This window comes from Heterostelium album, assembly GCF_000004825.1.
Source record: "Heterostelium album PN500 unplaced genomic scaffold PPL_scaffold4, whole genome shotgun sequence".
NCBI classification, from domain to species: Eukaryota; Evosea; class Eumycetozoa; order Acytosteliales; family Acytosteliaceae; genus Heterostelium; species Heterostelium album.
Genome location: NW_008805066.1, coordinates 172,465 through 193,299, shown reverse-complemented (window position 1 = coordinate 193,299; position 20,835 = coordinate 172,465). Strand labels below are relative to the sequence as shown.

At 28.9% G+C, this 20,835-nt stretch overlaps 9 protein-coding genes across 9 annotated transcripts; 2 read left to right on the top strand and 7 right to left on the bottom strand.

The window, feature by feature from the left end:
- Window positions 1-14: 14 nt before the first annotated feature.
- On the bottom strand, window positions 15-2,275 carry cblA-2 (RING zinc finger-containing protein; the record flags this gene model as incomplete). The annotated part of the gene is made up of 4 exons (XM_020575534.1): window positions 15-23; window positions 66-1,017; window positions 1,103-1,308; window positions 1,376-2,275. The coding sequence occupies 4 exons, from the start codon at window positions 2,273-2,275 to the stop codon at window positions 15-17; spliced, it is 2,067 nt and encodes a 688-aa protein (XP_020434329.1).
- A 2,494-nt stretch (window positions 2,276-4,769) lies between these two features.
- On the top strand, window positions 4,770-5,439 carry PPL_04634 (uncharacterized protein; the record flags this gene model as incomplete). Its single annotated transcript, XM_020575533.1, has 2 exons — window positions 4,770-5,041; window positions 5,295-5,439. 2 exons carry the CDS (start codon window positions 4,770-4,772, stop codon window positions 5,437-5,439), a joined length of 417 nt encoding a protein of 138 aa, XP_020434328.1.
- Window positions 5,440-5,992: 553 nt separating this feature from the next.
- PPL_04633 (glutaredoxin family protein) lies at window positions 5,993-6,789 on the bottom strand (the record flags this gene model as incomplete). The annotated part of the gene is made up of 2 exons (XM_020575532.1): window positions 5,993-6,538; window positions 6,628-6,789. 2 exons carry the CDS (start codon window positions 6,787-6,789, stop codon window positions 5,993-5,995), a joined length of 708 nt encoding a protein of 235 aa, XP_020434327.1.
- Window positions 6,790-7,139: 350 nt separating this feature from the next.
- PPL_04632 (ATP-grasp domain-containing protein) lies at window positions 7,140-8,329 on the bottom strand (the record flags this gene model as incomplete). Its single annotated transcript, XM_020575531.1, has 2 exons — window positions 7,140-7,430; window positions 7,505-8,329. The coding sequence occupies 2 exons, from the start codon at window positions 8,327-8,329 to the stop codon at window positions 7,140-7,142; spliced, it is 1,116 nt and encodes a 371-aa protein (XP_020434326.1).
- Window positions 8,330-10,399: 2,070 nt separating this feature from the next.
- rab5B (Rab family GTPase) lies at window positions 10,400-11,854 on the bottom strand (the record flags this gene model as incomplete). Its single annotated transcript, XM_020575530.1, has 6 exons — window positions 10,400-10,489; window positions 10,867-11,097; window positions 11,187-11,343; window positions 11,459-11,522; window positions 11,629-11,715; window positions 11,791-11,854. 6 exons carry the CDS (start codon window positions 11,852-11,854, stop codon window positions 10,400-10,402), a joined length of 693 nt encoding a protein of 230 aa, XP_020434325.1.
- A 194-nt stretch (window positions 11,855-12,048) lies between these two features.
- On the bottom strand, window positions 12,049-14,693 carry aurK (aurora family serine/threonine-protein kinase; the record flags this gene model as incomplete). Its single annotated transcript, XM_020575529.1, has 9 exons — window positions 12,049-12,117; window positions 12,566-12,584; window positions 13,029-13,077; window positions 13,144-13,237; window positions 13,335-13,443; window positions 13,504-13,775; window positions 13,874-14,012; window positions 14,105-14,299; window positions 14,371-14,693. 9 exons carry the CDS (start codon window positions 14,691-14,693, stop codon window positions 12,049-12,051), a joined length of 1,269 nt encoding a protein of 422 aa, XP_020434324.1.
- Window positions 14,694-14,989: 296 nt separating this feature from the next.
- On the bottom strand, window positions 14,990-17,367 carry amfr (putative ubiquitin-protein ligase; the record flags this gene model as incomplete). The annotated part of the gene is made up of 7 exons (XM_020575528.1): window positions 14,990-15,044; window positions 15,125-15,805; window positions 15,898-16,159; window positions 16,253-16,406; window positions 16,522-16,677; window positions 16,759-16,917; window positions 17,038-17,367. The coding sequence occupies 7 exons, from the start codon at window positions 17,365-17,367 to the stop codon at window positions 14,990-14,992; spliced, it is 1,797 nt and encodes a 598-aa protein (XP_020434323.1).
- Window positions 17,368-17,887: 520 nt separating this feature from the next.
- PPL_04628 (uncharacterized protein) lies at window positions 17,888-18,456 on the bottom strand (the record flags this gene model as incomplete). Its single annotated transcript, XM_020575527.1, has 2 exons — window positions 17,888-18,016; window positions 18,133-18,456. The coding sequence occupies 2 exons, from the start codon at window positions 18,454-18,456 to the stop codon at window positions 17,888-17,890; spliced, it is 453 nt and encodes a 150-aa protein (XP_020434322.1).
- A 426-nt stretch (window positions 18,457-18,882) lies between these two features.
- PPL_04627 (DDHD family phospholipase) lies at window positions 18,883-20,719 on the top strand (the record flags this gene model as incomplete). Its single annotated transcript, XM_020575526.1, has 3 exons — window positions 18,883-19,316; window positions 19,406-19,865; window positions 19,985-20,719. The coding sequence occupies 3 exons, from the start codon at window positions 18,883-18,885 to the stop codon at window positions 20,717-20,719; spliced, it is 1,629 nt and encodes a 542-aa protein (XP_020434321.1).
- Between the last annotated feature and the right edge of the window lie 116 nt (window positions 20,720-20,835).

Here is a 20,835-nt window from a genome sequence, read left to right as displayed (position 1 = left end):
TAATATTATCTAAATTATAAATTCTATATTTGTTTTTGTCAGTTTGTTACTCTGAAAATAGTTACTACTCTCGAAATGTTTTGTCTGCATAATGGACAAATCTTGAGTTTACCAGAGCATTTGGAACAGCAACTAAGATGTCCACATTCTAAAAATACTGTATTAATTGGGTTGTCCATACAAACTACACATAGATCTTTGTCACTCAATCCGCCTTCGACTACCTCTTTTGTTTTATGATGATGATGATGATGGTGTTCTTTCTCTTTCTTTTTCTTTTTCTTTATTTGTGCAACTGGAGAACTCGATCCAGCCGATGTGCTTGCAGGTGATGATTTAACTGGTGATCTCGAAAGGAATGCCTCGCTGATGAAATTGGCATTCGGTGAGCTCGAAAGTACAACAGTGCCATCTGCTTGTTCGTCCATCGGTGGACTACTACTTCCATTGTTGAAGTTGATGGTCGGTATCTTGTCGCCACTGCTCTCGCTGCTGAGCTGACTGTTGGTACTTCCATTGCTATTGTTACTTCCATCTCTTTGGTGTCGTGATTTAACATTGAGATGCTGGTCCGGTCTTAAAAGTTGTTGATTTTGTACATTGTTGTTGTTGTTGTTGATTGTTGAGCTAGTAGTCGTAGTAGTAGTAGTAGTAGTTGTTATTGGAGGGGGGATGCTAGTCAATGGTTCATTGTTTGGCTGACCCTCTGGAGATTGAATCATAGGGGAATGAGGAGGGAATAATGAAGCGTCGACAGGTCCAATGGCATACTTTAGCTTCGACGAAAAACTAATGACAAACTCTGTGAGATTACTAAATACATCGGGTGGTTGAAGTAGAGTCAGTCCATTGGAGACTGGATAGAGCAGGCAGTGTCTAATGTTACAGGAATTCTCGACAAATGTTACAGCAAAGGCACCTGGATATGTCTTGCTGAATCTAATGATATAGTGACCAGCTGATTTCTTATCCAAGAATCTGGTTGCCTCCACACCAGAAATGAATCCACTCATTGTCCTATTATTATATTTAAATGAATATGAATTAGATTTGAATGCTATAATATAAGTATTGAATTCTGTTCTGAGGGTGTGATATTTACTTTGCTTCGATTGTCTCGATTACATTGTTTAGTGATTTCGATAATGGACCAAACCATTTCAAAAACGTTGAGAATTTATATGTACTAACAAAGCTATCCTGTGTGAAATCTATTATGTGCTTGAGATTAACTTCATAGTCCGATGCTTTAACATTCAAGAATGTTTGTAATTTCTCAAAAAAGTGTGACCATTGAATAAATATAATCTATATACAATACAACATCCATAAATAATTAAGGTTATTATAGATTTTAGATGGTTTTTTTACATACATTCTTTCCAAATCTTTTCTTCCACATTTCTTGTGCTTCTGCTGATAATAATTGAAGTGAATTTGATTCTTCATTATTACTTAATGTTGAATGTTGATTGTCATTACTATTACTATTATTACTATTGTTGTTGTTTTTATTGGTTGTATCATTGTTGTCAGCCACTGGAAAGAGAGCAAGATGCTGGTCAACCGATTGCTTCACTAGTGAATCGTTCTTCAGTATGGTTGCAATGATTTGTGACAGCTGATCTCTAGACAGCGATTTACTGTGTTGTAATGACTTCATCTCGGTTAATGAACTAAGCAGCTGATTCAAGAGTGTATGAATTCTGCTGATACTGATCTGATAGCATACATCTCTATTGCCTATTGTGATCTGATTGATTTGCTTTTGATACTCTGCTTCCTCCAGATTGATAACTATCGACTTGTAAAGCTGTAACGATGTCTTTATAAACAGATAGGTATTGTTCAACTCTGAGAACTCACTATCACTTAAAAGATTCGATCTAAACTCTACCAATAGTTTACCAATAGATTCAATCATATTTAAACATATTGTAATTAAATTTTCAACCAACTCTTTACTAATATTATCATTACTAGAACTGCTGTTGCTATTGTTGCTGTTGTTGTTGTTACTATTAGTTTGTTGTCTTACTTCTTTAAAAGTAGATGGTATTGTTAAAAAAGAAGGTATATTATTAGCATTGTTATTGCTATTATTATTAATGTTAATATTCTGAGTAATTGAATTACTATTATTAATTCTACTTGTATTGTTTGTGCTAATGTTATTGTTATTGTTATTGCTACCGTTGCTGTTGTTATTGTTATTGTTGGTAATTATATTGTTTCTACCACTATTGTTGTTGGTAGAATGGTGTACTGACTTCATTTCTAGCCTTTACTTTACTGATGTTTTATTTATATCAGCATTATTTATAGAATAGATAGAAATATAGATCGATTGACAAGTTTGATAAAAGAATCGATTTAACAAATCATCAATATTAATTAACTAACTAATCTATTATTATTATATTAACTTTAAAAAAACTAAATTTAGTTGAATGTAATCTTGAAATTTAATTAATTTAAATTTAAAAAAAAATAAAATAAAAAAACTAAATTTAAAAAAACAAAATAAAAAAAAGAATTGAGAAAAACAAACAAATAGACAAAAAAATATAGAATTTTAATGAAATAATATTCTTTGTTTTTTTGTTCTGTTGTTGTGTTCTGTTAGCAATCGATTCGAAAAGCTATCTATGTTCTCACACGAAATTGTGGTGGTCCTAGTAAAACAAAACAATCTACATTTCATTGGTGGGGGGTTTTTCTGTTCAAACACTATTGCAAAATCTCTAGGGAGAGTTTGAAATGATAATAAAATTTCAAAATTTTCACAAAATTGTGATTGATTTTATTGTTCCTTCCAAAATTTTTCCATGTTTTATGATGTTTGAGCATTAGCAATTATGCTATAACTGGAAATTTATATGAATATTTATAATGTTTAGAGAATAAACTTAAGAATCTTTCAATTTTTCAAAGATAAAATTTGATTTTGTTTTTTATCTCAATTTCTTATTTCTATTTTTACAAACATCTTTCTAAAGTACAATTGGTTATTGTCATATCAGCCATCATTTAACCATTAAAACCCATTTTTATGATAAAAATATTAAAATCTTCTTTTTGGAAGATTTTTCTCTTAAATAAAAAAAAATAAGACATTTAAATGTTCATTACAAAACAAAGATAGATTGATTCTAAAACTAAACAGTATTGAATATTCATATGTACCAACTAGATCTATATATTTTATTTTATTTTTTATTTATTTTTTGTAAAATATGTATGAACTTCAACATTTGGTATATTACAATGCAAAATCATATTCAATTAATAAGTTTAGTGTTATTGTTGTTGTTTATTCACTGTCCATCTTTTTATCTTTAATATTAATATACACCCTTAATGGTGTTTATTAGCATACTATGGATATTTGTAATTGTAGATCTCTATAGATTATAAAAATAAATTAAACATTTCATTCATCATACAAGTATTTTGAAAGCAATGACAGATCTTGTAAAAAAAAAAAAAAAAATATTTAATTAAAGGGTACAATTCGTTACTCTTGTATCGATATGGATTGAGGGGTAGTAATATCATTGTTATTCACTTCCCTAAAATATGAGAATTTTTTTGTTTTTTTTTTTTAATTTTTGAAACCCAAATGTGGTAAAAAATATCTTAATATAAAGAGGTGTATACAATGTAACACTATTACCATGTTTTTTTGAGAATAAGTACAAAGAGTGGGGGTGTGTTATTACTATTCATGAAATGAGAAAACGACTATGTTTTTTTTTTTCATACAAGCAAAAAAAAAGAGATTAAAAATGAATTTTATTTAATTATAAGATATTGTTATTGTTTTGATTTTGGGAGTGTTGCGTTTTGGTGATACTCCATTTTTGTAGACAGTAGTTTTTGAAAAACACCAACACATTTCACACAACAACAGTAGTATTCTATTTATTTAAATTTATTTATTTATCTCTATATTTATATGTAACTATCGTTTATTTCTTCCAATCTTTCCATTCAAACATTTTTGTTACTGAATAGTAGTATTACTAATACAATAACAATTTTTTTATTCAATAATATTACTTTCCTTACTTACCATTAAATTGAACAAACAAACTGTTTATTGTTGTACTACTATTCTATTCCTAAACACTATATTAAAATTTAATAAATACATTCAATACCAAAGTGTTAATATTTGTTTTTAAAAAACAAACAATTTCACCTTTTTTTTGCATTTTAATAATTTATTTATTTATTTTTAGTACTACCTCTGTCAGTACTAGTTCATATATAAAATATCATATTTATCTCCAGCAATAAAATAATAGGAATAGAATTTCTGTAAATCAATCAATATATTTTAATCATATCTATTAATATTGGTTTACCAAAATATCTTATCGCTTGTCTCATCCCACCCACCCCTTAAATATCCATTCAACAATTGAAATCAATTACTATCAGCAATTATTTTTCATTCTAATATCAATCAAATAATTTATTACTACTTTCATTCAAATCCAATTAAATATTATTAATATTTTTTATTATTATTATTTCATTTCTTTGCCATTTATCTTTATCTATATAGAAATAAAGCTAAACTAATGAATATTACTTAATATATATTGGATATTTATTTTATTGTATTTATTTATATTTTAAAAATTCTACACTTGTATTTATTATTATAATATTGCAAATTGCACTTTGTGAACCTTCTATTTGTTCATATTTTATGTTAAACCATATATTGTATATACTGTAAAAAAAAAAAAAACCAAGAAATGTTAATTGAATGCAGATTTTGTTTGGAGGAATTGGAAGTTCTTGAAGTTCCTAAGATCAACCACAACAACAACAAGAAAGGAGAGTCCTCTTCGGATGAAGAGGATTCAAATGGTGCAGAATTGTTTCCCTCCAGTCCAGAGTCAACAAAGAAATCATCGTCGGATTTCGGTGGATATCTAGAGTTGACACCAGTTTATCAGTCAAAGAGAAAGAGAAAGGATATTGGAAACAGATTGGTACGTCCCTGTGCATGTAAGGGAACTCAAGAGCATGTTCATGTCAAGTGTCTGTGCGAATGGATAGGAAAATGCAATAAATGGTACTGCACCATCTGTCAGCGTGTATATAACCTGTCACCGTCGCAGCTGCACTATTGTGTCATCAAACTGCAACGAAAGGGTGCGCTCAAGAATCTTCCACCTATCTACTCACACTCGGATTTCTCGAGATCTAGTTATTTCGCGCTGTTGGTGTTCATGGGTACTCTGAGCATGCTCATGCTACCATCAACGATACCGCAGCATACAATACGGACAACAACCACAACCACAACTACAACCACCACTTCGTCTTCGGGATACTCTTCGTCTTCCTACACTGTTTCCACCTCTAGCTATTCATCGTCTCACTTCAACTCCAATCCAACTACGTCAGCGCCTCTCATAACGATTTACCCAACACTTCACTCCAATTGGGAATCAAGCTTTCCCTATTACAACTCACAGCTCTCCACATTTTTCTCATCGTGCAAAGTAGTTACACACCAGCCATTCCCAATAAACTACAACAACCACATACTGAATCAAAAGTTTTCCTCTTTAATTTGCGAACCTTCATTTACACTGCCAGGTCTAAGGAATGAGTACAAACAACCGATTCCTTTTATGCTTAGAAACCTAAAGAAATCCTATCCTAAAGAGATATTCGGTGAACTAATGGATTCATTTTGTAGTTTATTCCCTATTTGTTCAGTGGGAGAATCAACATCTCTCTAGATAACCAAAAAAAAAAAACAAAATATTAATATAGTAAAGATAAAAAAAAAAAAACTAGTTTAAACAAATGGAAATATTATCTAGAAAATATATATAGAATAAAAAATAATATATATAAATAAACTATTAGTTTATTATTATAAACATTACATATATGATATAAATATATTTACGAAATTATTTTATTTATGAGTTGTTTGTAAAACTACATATATTCTTCTTCTTTATGGTTTGAGTGCTACCAATTCATTCTCTTCGTGCATCTCCTTTACAATATCGTATCCACCAACCAAACTACCGTTAATATATAATTGTGGGTAGGTCTTCCAGTTTGAATATTCCTTGAGACCCTCACGTACCGCTGGGTCAGCCAAGATGTTGAATGAACCAAATGAAAATCCGTCTTTGTTGAGAATTGCAACTGTCTTTGAACTGAATCCACATTGTGGTGCTTCTGGTGTACCTTTCATAAACAACATCACTGGTTGTTGATTGACCAATGAATGTAATCTCTCTTTCAATTTCTTCTTTTCCTCTTCCTCTTGTTCCTTGATACGACCCAAAACCTCTGCAGATGGTGTAGCAGCGGCTGCACCTGAATCCTTTCCATCGTCTGCTTTAGCGTGATGCTGTAACGACTTCATTGTCAAAGCCGATGGATCGGCACCAACCAACGAATCTACAACTGTCTTCTCTTTAACAAAGAAGAATGATGGTACAGATTTAATGTCATACTTTAATGATATATCAGTTGTTTTCTCTGCTTCAATCTATAGGTACATTATATACATTAATATATATATTAATTATTAACAATGTTAAGTAAAAGTAATAATATATTTATATTTAATATCTATACCTTTACAAACTTTAACTTTGGACATTGTGTAGCTAATTGATCGACTATTGAGTTCATAGACAAACATGGCTTTGACCAATCTGCCCAAAAATCTAAAACTACAAATCTATTATTTGAAAGTACTTCATTTAATTGATCTAATGTTGTAATTGTAATCGACATCTTTAAAGAATTTATGTAATCTATATATCTTGCAATGCTAACAAAAGATTAAAAGTTGACAAAAAATTTTTTAAATTAAACTTTAAAAAAAAAAAAAAAAAAACAAATTTTAATTAGTTTTCATTTTCAGAACATAATTCTATCGAATGAATGATAGATATATTCGTCACAAAATTATTCTTTATTATTTTTTTTGTAAAAACGATTGTAAAAAACTTAAAAATAAATATATTTCCATCCAATCTTTATATATATTAGTGATAGAGATAGAAATAATTGATAAAATTTAAATTATTTGATTATAATTTTTTTTAAAAATAAATTATTATTATATAAGAAAAATAGTAAATCTAAATGGCAACATTTCTTATTTTGGTTATCATAAGTTCATCTTGTCCTATTATTAGAGGTGATGATACCGATTTGGCGCGACCACGTACAATCTCGGAAGGTGATCCAACCACCAATACATTTGCATCGATACTGATGCTTGAAACTGATACCAAACGATCGGATGGTTTGGCGATGTTCTCTCCAATCATTGAAACAAATTTCTTGGCAATCTTATCGTCATTCATAAAATATAATGTTGGTTCGAATAATTCACATTCACTAAGACATAATCTATTATTGTATCTTAACTATTATTGATTTGTTAGTTAATATATTTAGAATTAGAAATATAAAATAACAACAATCTGTAATTAACACTTACCATATCTATTCTTGTATATAATATCTTTCCTTTCTTTCCAACATAATCCATAATTGATTGAGCAATATCTATTTCATCCTGTGTTAAATTCTTATTCTTTTCATAGGTACCACCATAGTTCTCTTGTACTCTAAAGTCGTCTTTCGATGGATGCTTGACAATGGAATGTGAAAACTTCTTGTTGAAAAAGATGAAAGAAGTTTCACCATCTGATTGAATCGTTTCAACAAATGGCTGTATTATCATATCAGAGACCTTGACTAGATTCGAAAACTCCTGTTGATAGTCAGACCAATTGTCGAGAGTGAATTGATAGGTACCATAGCTACTTGCACCAACACATGGTTTCAACACGAATTTATATTGATTCTTGTTAAACTTTTTCAATTGAATTCCCTCCTGTGCATATTGAAGCAGTGACTTGGGAATGGAGGTACTCTCAACGAAAAGACTTGGAACAATTGAAACACCGGCCTGCTCTAGCTCCTTGAGATAGTTCTTATTCCAATTCCAACGGATAATATTGAAATCATTTAGCACTTGAATTCCAAGCAATTCAATCTTCTTCATCCATCTCTTGAAAAGTTCAAACTTGTGGACATAGTCCCATACCGAACGAATGATCAATAGATCAAATGATTGCCATTGAACTTCATTGTCGTCCCAAATGCAGTATTCACACTCATACTGGTTGATTGCATTTTTGACCATGATGTGATCGTCCTCATCGAGATTTGGGAATGCTGTACTAGTTACAAAACCGATTCGTTTTACTCTACCGCCAGAGTGAGAGTTGGAAAAGTAATTTTTAGAATTAATTGTCATTTTATTCGTTGACTTCACAAATGTGTGAAAAGTTGAACTTTTATTATTTGCTATTGTTAATGAAATTGATTAATTAAGTTGTTAAAAAAAAATAAATAAAATATATTAAAATTAAATAAATAAATAAATAAATATCAACTATAAACTACAAATATTGGAATTTGAAAACAATTAATTTTAAAAAACAAAATATTAAAGTATTAATTGTTGATGGTTTGTAAAAGCAACTGGCTGTTTAAAAACAAAGAGTTCTATAGATAACTAACCAAATTCAGTACTCAATTATCTGGTTTGTATCAAGTTGGATATATAAGACTACTGCAGAAATAAGATTATTAAAATTAGATATAAAAAGTTGTAGAATATTGGGGTGATTGGTGTGTTATGTGAGTTTTTCCAATTGTCTTTATGATATGATATGATATGATATGATACAGTGTGTTTAAAAAGACAAAATAATAAATATTTTGATTGTTTTATTTTATTTGATTAGGATTTAATTGTTTAGTTATTTCATTAATAATATGGTGGTTATGTTTGATTATAATAAAGAGAATGAGAGAGTGATAGAGTGATCAAAGTAAAGAAAAATAAATAAAAATTAAATCTTATTATATTAATTTGGTATAGAAGGAATAAGAATATTTAAATATTGATGATGATGTAAATATTTACATAAATATAATTGAAATGAAATGGTTGTTTAATACTCAATTCGACCCTACCTCTTTATATATATGGATTTCTTTTCATTTTATTGATATAAAGATTTATATATGATTTTTTTTTTTGATTAAAAGAAAAAAAAAAGAAAGGTCGTACATTTGATATGTGGTGATTGATATCTATTTTATATTAATCAAATCAATGATGGTGAGATTGATATGGATATCCACCATCCCAAATCAATTAGAAAAGATTGAAAGTAGTTGTGTCCTTTGGAGAACACAATGTTTCTTTTAAATTCATTTTTTAAACTTAACTTGTGAGTGATTTATTTAAACTTTGATTGACATTCCAATCTGAAATACATATAAATTACCATATCAGTTCTTAATAGTGATTTTATCGTTGTCATTAATGAATTATTAAATTTAATGTATTAATATTAATACAATCTCCATGGAGGATGAATTAACAGGAGAGAAGTAAAGTAGTCGCTCTTTTAGGCAGTCTATCAAGGAAGGGTAGGTAATGTGTTAACCACATTTATAATATAATAATAACAATAATAAATATGAATGATTTTTGTTAAAAAAAAAAAACAAAAACAATTTAATTGTATGATTTTGAAAACGAAAAGACTAATAAAAAAAAAGTGGGGATATTGAATAGAAGCATTTTTATCTGTATCTTGATCAATCATTTTAAAACACAAAAAAAATTTTTGATTTGAAAATTTAAAGTAAAAAGAAATTTGTTATGTGTACTATATCCTGTTTGTACGTGATTTTTGCTTATTAAAAGTACTAATGGATTTATATAAAGACAAACAAATCTTATCTATATTTTATCTTTAAATCTCAATAATGTTTGTTTTTTTTTTTTTTTTCAATCTCTTGCTTCTTTAAGTTATGTGCTAAAGTTTGAGGGTTTTTCTTAATTTTTTTTGTAATCATCATACAGATATTTTTTTTTTAATCTTATTCCTCATTTTTGGGACCAATCGCATCATTTGCAAACTAATGACTTTTTATTTTTTGTGTAATCGCTATTATCTTATCTAGATTTGTTTGAAATGAGTTTGGTCCAATGAGCATACAGAGTCAATCAAGTATTCTCTTATTATTAGAATAAAAAGTTTTGTTTTATGGTGATTGATTATTATGAGACTACTTAAGCATGCACTTACGTTATTCAACTTCTTTATGAAAAGTATTTGTGCTCTATACCATCCTACTCAGTACATATTTACTCTCAGACTTATTAGCCTTTCTTTAGGTATCTCTTTATTACTACTTTTTCTTTTATTGATTATTGTTAGTTTTTGATATGAGTCTTTTTTTTTTTTTTTTTTGCAAAAAATCGACTGATGTTTCCAAAAGATACTGATACCAAAAAATGATTATATTAAGTTATAGTTTGATTTAAACCAGAAGTGACCGACATAAATGTTGCACAGGACTCTGCTGGAGTCAAACCTAGTGGTTCTAACTCTTTCTTTGAGATGTTATAGAGAAATCCTTTGGAACAGGTCGATAGGTTTGACTCTAGTAAAGTATTCTGCAACAAAAACAGCAAGAAAAGTGTTAATTAATTGTAGAATTAAAAATTACATTAATACACAATTAATTGTATTACTTGTTCACTGTTTCCAATCATTAATAATGATCAACATTTTGTTATGAAAAAAAAAAATAAAACAATCAAAAATACTATTTATTTTAAATACATGAGCTTGGTAATACTACAATCGTTATTAATCAATTTGTAGCATTGCGCAATAACATGATTTTCCTCTCTATATTAATCAAAAAAAACGTTCTAATTTCATTATGGACAAGAATGAATGTAATCTTCTATTTGTAGCTTTCTACAATCTTTCGGCAAATCTCGTTGAATAACTCGGTGACATTGTAACCAGTTTGTGCAGAGGTCTCAAAGAATATGATATCTCCACCCAACTCTGAAATATATTTACTGACTTCATCGACTTGAACCTCACGGTTTGGTAAATCGACCTTGTTACCTGCAAATGCCATAATGAGATTTGGTGATGCTTGCTTTTGTAATTCAGAAACCCATCTCTTTAATGTTTCAAATGTATTCTAAAATATTAATAATGATAAAATAAGTAAATGAATACTACTCAATTGACAAAGGGTTTGTTTTTTCTTTTCTTGTTACTACTACTAACTTTTTTAGTGATATCATATACTATAACTGCAGCCGATGCACCTCTGTAGTACATTGGTGTTAAACTTCTGTATCTTTCTTGACCAGCTGTATCCCAAATCTCAAGTTTGACATTGGTTCCATTCTCCAATACCATATTTTTAACTAAAAATGCTGCACTATAATCGATAATAATAATAATAATTGATTTTAAATAATAATAAAAAAACGAAATAATCGATTAGCATATATACTAATGAAAAAAAGAAAGATAATATCAATTATTGAACATACCCAATAGTTGGATCTGTTGGTCCAATTTCATTTCTAACTAAACGTGATGCGATACATGTCTTTCCTATATGTTCATATTGATTTTACAAATATATTGTTTTCGTTAGTTTCAATACGATGGTTGTGGCGTCTATATATATATATATATATTCATGTTAATAACAACACACCTGTGAATACTTCTCCCAACAAAACCAATTTTACACCTTTGTCCAACTTTGCTCTGTTGTCTGTACTATTTGATTCGATAATGACCGCTATAATAATAATAATAATCATAATATATATATTAATAAAGAGTTACATTCATCACAATAGCCATCATTACATACAGGCACGATCGTCATTTGTTTTTCCCTCACCACCACAACATCCTCCCGATTTCTTTTGTGACATTTCTTATGTAAATACTGATATAAATAAAATAAAAAGAAAAATAAATAAATCAAATAATGATACTATTTTACTGTTACTACTGCTGCTGCTGCTATGAGAATTGCTGCTTTATATTATTAATTATTGAATAATAAATAAACTAACTAATAAAAATAAAAACTGTGTCTATAAATAAATATATGAATGAATGTTGTTTATGTTGTACTACTACTTGGTTGTACTGATATGTATGCTGTTGCTTGTTGTTGTTGTTGATTGATTTTCTATACAATAAATAAATAAAACTTTTAAAAAACTAATAATAAAAATATAACTTTATATAATTTTATGTCAATGGTATTGAATTGAATTGAATTGTTTGTCTTTTTTATTTTTATTATTATTATTTAATCAATTTTTAATCAAACCACGCTCTCTATTCTATTTTATTTTATTTATTGCTCTTTTTTTTACTCTCTGAGAAAATTAAATAATTAATTATATACAAATATGTTTATTTTTTGTTATGAATGAAACGATGTTGTTAACGCAATAAAAAAATTGTAGCAAAAAAAAAAAAATAGAATTTTCAAATTATATAAAAAAAATATCTATAATAAAAAAAAAAAACTAAAAAAGTGGGTTATTATTGGTTTTTTTTGTAAACAGCTTGAAAAGAATATAACATTGATTGTAATTTTCAATGATCGGAATGTTGACACTGGGCATTACATCTATTATATCGTGCACACTATTTTTAAATGATCTAAAGCAAAGTTTTAATTTATTGTTTGATTAATAGTAAATAAAATAAATATACATTAATTCGTACGAATTGAAGAAATCTTCTTTCTGTGTCAATGAATGAATGATCGTCACTGTCAAAATAATTGAACTTATTTTAGATTAAATTTAATAAAAGTAAAACTAATTATCTAAAATTAAAGTTATATTTATTTATTGTTTTTTTTTGTTTTTATATTTTAAATAGTTTTGTTAATTTATATTAATAATTAAATTATATAATATAAAACTAATGGTTGTATATTATTATCATTATTATAGTCGATGTAATGTCATATGTTGAGTCATTGCCATAGTGAAATGCAATTTGTTCATGTTTTCTTTCTTTTTTTTTTTGATAGACCTATTTACAATAATTTTGTTACTTTTGTCATATTAGTAGTATTGTTGCTCTTGTTGTGCTGGTGCTGGGGTGGATGGTTGTCTTAAATCAGATCCAGCTAATAATAATAATAAAACAAAGTGTTAGCTTTTTATATAATTATCTAATCAACGTTGTTACATACGTTTTAGTGCATTTGGATGAGCATTCTTTACAATCCATGGATGTTTAATTACATCTGTCAATGACATTCTATCGTTTGGATCGGTATGTAATAACTAATATTTTATAAAAAGAAAATGATGTCCATGGTTAGCGTTAGTGAATAATCTATTTAGATTGCGCAATCTATAAATAAAATATTTTAAAACTTACACCACTAATTAAATGTCTTGCTTCTCTTGAGAAATGATCTGGGAAAATAACTTGATTACCACGAATATTTGAAAAGATCTCTTCCTCTCCGTTGGCTCTAAATGGTGAACTTTTAAATAGAAATAAAATCAATAAGAGATTCAATATATAGTTATTCAATAATACTTACTATCCGGCCAAAAACTCATAAATAAGAATACCCAAACTCCAAATATCAACGGATTGATCGTAGTCTTGTTTGTTTACCAATTCTGGTGGGATATATTCTGGGGTACCACAATAAGTGTTTCTTCTACGGTCCGGTGCGTGCACAGACCATCCAAAGTCTGCAATCTTGATCTCACCGTTGATACCGATCAAGAGATTCTCTGGTTTGATATCACGATGAATAACATGCTTCGAGTGACAATATCTCAATGCATCTGCAATTTGTAAGGTATACTAGAAAAATAATAATAGTAATAATAATTATCATCATTTGAAATTAGTTAGTTTATGGAGAGTTAATAATAATAATAATAATAATTTCTATACAATACAGTTGCAGCAATATTTTCTGGGTATCTTCCAACTCTTTGTAATTCCTTGAAACATTCACCACCCTTTGCAAATTCAATGATGAGATATACACGTTTGTCGTCATAGAAATAACCGTACAGTCTTAAAATATTTGGATGTCTATATTATTATTGGTAAATTTAAACAATAATTAATATTAGTACTATTACAATCAATCAATTGGTATGATTATTATTTGTATTATAATTTACCTTAAATGAGATTGAATCTCAATTTCTCTTCTCAATTGATGTTCAATCTTTGAGCTTTGAAGTTGACTCTTGAACAACACTTTGAGTGCAACAATGAATTTACTCTTTTTCTCTCTTGCTAAATAGACATTACCGAATCTACCTTTTCCAAGTGGTTTTCCAATATCAAAGTCATCGATCACCCATTTCTTTTTACTTTTTTTAGAAATTAGTTAAAAATTATTTTTGTGTTGGATTGATAGTATCAAATAGATATTGTTACTTACTCATCTGCTGCTGCTGATGAAGGTACTACTTGTGGTTTGGGTATAACCATCGATTGTGGTGCAGCTGTACTACTGACAGTGGTCTGCTTAACTGGGGCAGGTGCTTTCTGTGGTATGTTGGTGATCGAACTTGGAGCCAATACTTTGGATGTTGTAACACTGATGCTGGTTGCAGATGGCTTTGAAGCACCTGGTTTCGATGGGTATGCAATCTTTGAGATACCACCGATTCCACTACTAGCTCCAGTGTAGATATTCTCTTTATTCAAAGCAGTTCCACTCTTTGGAATTGTGCCTGATGTTGTTGTTGTTGTTTTATACATATTTTTTATTTAAATTATTTAAATAATAATTAATAAATAAATAATGAATAAATAAAACTGATTATATATTATATCAAAAAAAAAAAGAAAAGAAGAAAAAAAGAGAAATTAAATTATAAAGAAGAGAAACATGCAGTGCAAAAAAATAATTAACCGTTAAAAAATAAAATGGTTCAAACTCACCCGCCACTTTAAAAATTTAAATTTAAATTTGAATTTTTTGTTTCACATTGAAAATAATAGTGATAGCTTAGCTTTAAATTTAAAGCATTTTTTTTTTGTTTAAATCATGTTAACTAACTATTGTCTCTTTTATTATGATCTTCACGATCCATTTCTTCTAAAAATAATCTATTAAATTGAATTATTATTCAATGTTAGTAAATATGAAGGTTGATCAGCAAATTGAATGTTTAAAAAGATATACATACCGCCTTGATGCTTCCAACATCATTTTTTTACGTAACATTAAACTATTTTGTCTTGCCTCTGGAGAGGATTTAAATGAATCCGCAAATTTATCAGCTGGTTTACTAAAATGTGTTGGATTTGAGGAGGATGATGATTTACTATCAATAGTGTTTTCATTATCTTTGTTTTCAATATTATTATTATTATTGTTGCTGCTGCTGCTATTTGATTGTGTACAAGTATTTATATTATTTTCTTCATTGAGATTCTTACTATCTGTAGAATCACTATTTAATATATTATTATTATTATTATTATTGTTGTTGTTTGTTATTGAATTTAAACTATTATTATTATTTTCATTATTACTATTATTATTATTATTATTATCTATATTTTTATTATCTTCTAATTCATTTATATTGGTTGTTGTTGTTGAGGAGGATGGAGATGATGATACGTCAGATTGTGATGGGGGTGGTGCTCTTATTCTTTCTTCCAAGATATTGTTAATTGTTTCTTGTACACTGTTTGTTAGAGATAGATCGGTTATGATATATTCCAATGGTATCTGTGGGAACATCTCTCTGATACCCTCAGCATCAGAGTTTACTGCCAACGATTGTTCCTGTTGATCCGATTGTAACTCCATAAGTGATCTTCTACATGTTGGACATGAAGTCTGTTGTTCTAACCAAGATCTTAAACATGAACTATCGTGACACATAGATATTCGGATTATATCAATATAATGTTTAATTTCAATATATTAACAATTAAAAAGGGTACTTACTGATGGAAAATATGACCACACGGTAACTTTTTAGCAGTATCCATTTTGTCTCTGCAGATTGCACAGTCATCGTTGTATCGAACTAGCTCCTCTTCGGTTGCATTCAAATACTTATTCTCCATGTCCTCTACTAGTTTACAATAGTTTCTATAACCTATAATCTTTCTCTTGAGTTCTGTGAATACTCCTTTGAAATAACTAAACAATACTAGATCCAACAATGTTGGCATTCCTTGTATAATAACAATATGTATTAAATGAACTAGTAATTTGATAATAAATATATATATATATATAGTTTGTTAGATGCTATATCACTTTAACAAATATTAATCATGTTATTGACTCTACTTACAACATGTTCCAGCAAGAATAATAGAATCGGTAGCAAACTCTGCAAAATAAACGTATTGTCCTCTCATCTCCCAGACACCTGTATGTGACATATCGAATAGATGTATAGAGTATTTAACTAAAGTTTGTATAGTTTCAAAAAAGATCGTAAAGAACTATTGAAATGTAAATGTTAATTGAAAAAAGATTAGGTTAGTTAGTTCGTTAGTTAGAATATCGTTGTTATTATTATTATTATTATTATTTATGAGTTATAAAGTAATTACATACTTCAAAATTTAGAATTAATATATTGGAGAGACCAGAGTTAAAGAATCGCGTGGTGGATATATAGAAACAACATAGATCCGATAATAATATCGATACAAGTAGAAATAATAGTTTAAAATGTATCTTTGCGTGAGTATTTGGTGAGAATGTATTTAACTAAAATGAAAAAAAGAAAGATATTTAGTTAGTTGGTTATGTAACCAACAAAGTTTAAACTTTGAATTGATCGATACATACATATTCGAATCTATCTCTTGATAATAATGAAAATAATTTAAGAAAACATTGAATACCAAACCAAAATCCCCATTCCAATGTCGATATTAACTCGTGATCTTTGACTGCGAATATAAAGAATTTAGTGACTACATAGAGAAAGAATCTTTCTCTAAAATTCTATATAGAGTCAATGACGATAATGAATGATGATAATTAATAATTATTAGTGCACTGTGTGTAGTTTACCAATATGGTAGTATTCAAAAGGAATGTGTGATGTGTGATGTGATGACTTACTCGCTCTTCGATTTCACGTAGTTTTCCAAAGAAGAAATATTGAACGACTTTTCCAAAGAGAAGGAACACTGTGAAGATAGTGTTGACTGCAACCGCTAGGTTGACATGTGACTTGGCAATCTCGCGAATCGTTGAATCAACTACATACGTACTGTTGAATAGGTATGCCGCTGACAGATCGTGCTCTGTGAGGAATGTAGTAGCGGTCGTCGTGAGGTCGGTCGTTTCACCAATATCAACTCCACTATCACCACTCCCATTCAAAAAATGTGGAATACGAAGTGCGATCGTAACTATACTCAACGTAATATAGGTTTCGATCAACACCATATTATTTTATTGTATTAATCAATCCAATATCTATCTATCTTTCTCTGCTCTGTATGTTGTCAGTTATATTATTATTATTATTATTATTATTGTATATATATATATGTTATTATTAAGTTGAAAAAGTTGTTCTCTATTCTATTTTATTCTATCGATATATATAAATGGTTGACTGACTGAATATTTGTTGTTGGGTAGTTAGATTTGTTTTGTTCACTCCAATTAATTAATTACAATACAAAATATATTTATTTATTTATTTTATTATATAACTAACTAACATAAAAACACAAAATAAAAATAACTTTGAATACAATTTTAGATAATTGAATTGTTGATTACATAGAGTTGAATATTAATTCTTTTATTAAGTTTTAACTAACTTTGTTGTTGTCTTGGGAAAACACACCACTCATTTATTTTTGAAGTTAATAATTTTTTAATTAAAATTTTTGTGTTTTTTTTTAACTTAAAAAAAAAATTAAGTTGTTTTGTTTGGCTGACCAGAGCTCTGTTAGTATTAGTCTTCATAAGTGGCACAGGTCGCACAACAAATGCCATGCTCTCTATCGGGTGGAATAGTTTGAATATCACAACTTATAGGCAAACATGTTACACCATTACAATTAGGTCTACATTCACTGCAACACTTTTTATTTTTGAGATTGATTTAAATAATTAATTAGACAAACATAATATAAGAATATTGTTTTCGTTTTAGTTTTAGTTTTATTTTTAAATTTTTAAATAATAATAAAGACTTACTTGTCCTTTTTTTTGAGCAGGAATATAAATATGACCTTTACTTTCACAAACTGATTGTGGTATCGCCAGAGGACATCTTATTGTTGTACAAATATCGATGCAGCGATCACAACAAATACCTTTTGATACATTCCTCAATTGCACAGTCAAACCTTGATTAAGACACTCCTCTTGATCAAACGGAACACAATCTACTAAATCACAGTTGATCTCATGACTACTGCCATGACCACATCCATTTCCATTTTCATTGGCAATCGATATATTTGTGCAAAATATCAAAAATAATAATAATCCTATTAATAATAATACTCTAATTTGCATTTTCATATTAGGTTTTCCAAAAAAAAAAGATAAAAATAAATTCAATCAAAAAAAAAAACAATGTATTGATATTAATACTTATTGATCAAAAGTAATTTTAACTTTTACTTTTGTTGAAATACATATATAAATATAACATAACATATTTGGGTTATATGATGAGTATGTAATTTTTGGGTCCGAATAATCATCAAAAAAAATTTAACACAACTTTCCATTCTTCATAAACTGAAAAAAGACGAGAAGTTGGGGGGGTTATAATCTTACAAGGAATAAAAGACCACCTCACTCTGCAAAAAAAAAAATAAAATGATTCATCTGATTTTTGCACAAAAAAACTGATCTTTTTTTTTTTTTTTTTTTATATATTCCTCTTATTTTTATTGTAAATTTGAATATTAATTAATTAGAATAAATCTCTGAGAGATGGCTTCTAATATTTCGACAACTACTACATCATCATCTACCAATCAACAACAACTACAACAACAACAATTACCACCGACCATAATGACTACACCTGCGCCAACACAAACCAATACTACTGCTTCTTCTACTTCACAACAACAGCCACAACAACCAGTTGAAAATCTAATTCTGTTGGTTCATGGTATTGGTAAACATGAGGAGAAATGGCAAGATAAAATTACGAAAATCAATGTAATGTTTCAGAATGTATGTAATTCCGCTGGACTCACCACAAGAAACACAAAGTTTGTAGGTGTAGAATGGCATTCGGCACTTCACTCAAAGACCGACACACTCATTGGCAAAGTGACACCTCCTTCCATCCCAGTTGTTCATTCACTCGTTAATCATACAATTCTCGATATTCTATTTTGGGCATCACCAACTTACAGGTATGATTGACTCTACATCAAAACTCTATATAATAACAACACAATAGCTAATCATCTTTTCTTATCAATATATATATATAAAATTTTAGTCAAACTATATATTCAGAAGTAGGTGAACAATTAAATGAAAAGTATAGAGAATTCATTAAAGCCAATCCAAACTTTAAAGGAAAAGTACATATTCTTGCACATTCACTTGGAAGTGTGATAGCATTCGATATTCTATGTCATCAGAAGCGTAATAGCGAATCACTCGATATCATCGACAATATCAATAGGCTGGGAAATGTGTTGTACTGGAGAAAGACGAAGCAACCAAACGGTGCAAATCAATCGACAGAGGAACTCGACGATGCCAGTAGTGATATTTCATCGCCTGGAGATTCACTACTGCCACATCTTACATTCCCACAGTTGGATTTCGACGTTCACAATCTATTTAGCATTGGTTCGCCACTCGGTGTCCTCTATACAATTCGTGGACACACCCAACTCTCCATTCCAAAATGTATAAATTTCTTTAATATTATCGATCAATCCGATCCTGTTGTAAGTTAGCTATTATTATCATCATCATCTAATAATCATATCAAAGACAAACACAACTTAACATTGTTAATGTTCATTATTGTTATTGTTATTATTATTATTATTATTATTATTTTTAGGCATATTTAGTTGAACCATTGATTGATGATGGATTTTGTAAACTTCCACCGGTGGTATTACCACATTTGATTGCAAAGAAATCAACCATTTCAATTCCAACTAATTTACAATCAAAGTTCTCAAGTTTCAAAGTGAAAGCGTTGAATATCATTGGAAAGACACCACCAGCATCACCATCACCTGCAACATCACCTTCATTCGGTGCAACCGTTCCCTCTATCAATTCAACTGCACCACTTCCAATGTTGGAAGATTCATTTGTACCCGATAGTCCTGCAAGAAAATCAAGTAGTGGATCATCTACTACAACTACAACCACCACTGCCAATACTACTACAACAACAACTGCATCTACCAAATCAAATAATAATAGTCCAACAAATACAACAGAAGATACCTCTGATGATGATCCAGATGTACAGATATTCTATGAATTGGAGGACAGCAACAAAGTAGTTATAAATGTAGCGATGCCAACCTCTACAACTAGTTCGACTTCTACTTCAACAACACCACCAATAACAACAACAACTACTACAACCACAGAAGAACAACCAAATACAAATAGTCAATCAAACAATCTATTCTTTGGAGGAAATAGATATGATTACAAAATCAAACCAGGTCTCTTTAATATTTCAGAGTATCAAGATGTTCCATTTGCACACAAGGGTTACTGGAGTAACAAAGATGTAATTTTCTTTATCGCTCAACGTTTAGAGCAATTCAAATAGAAATAAAAATGGAATCATAATTATTTATTCTATAGTTAGCTAGACTGTAATGTTATTGTATAGTATATAATATTAGAAGGGATATGTTATTTTTTTATTAGATATAAAATATTATC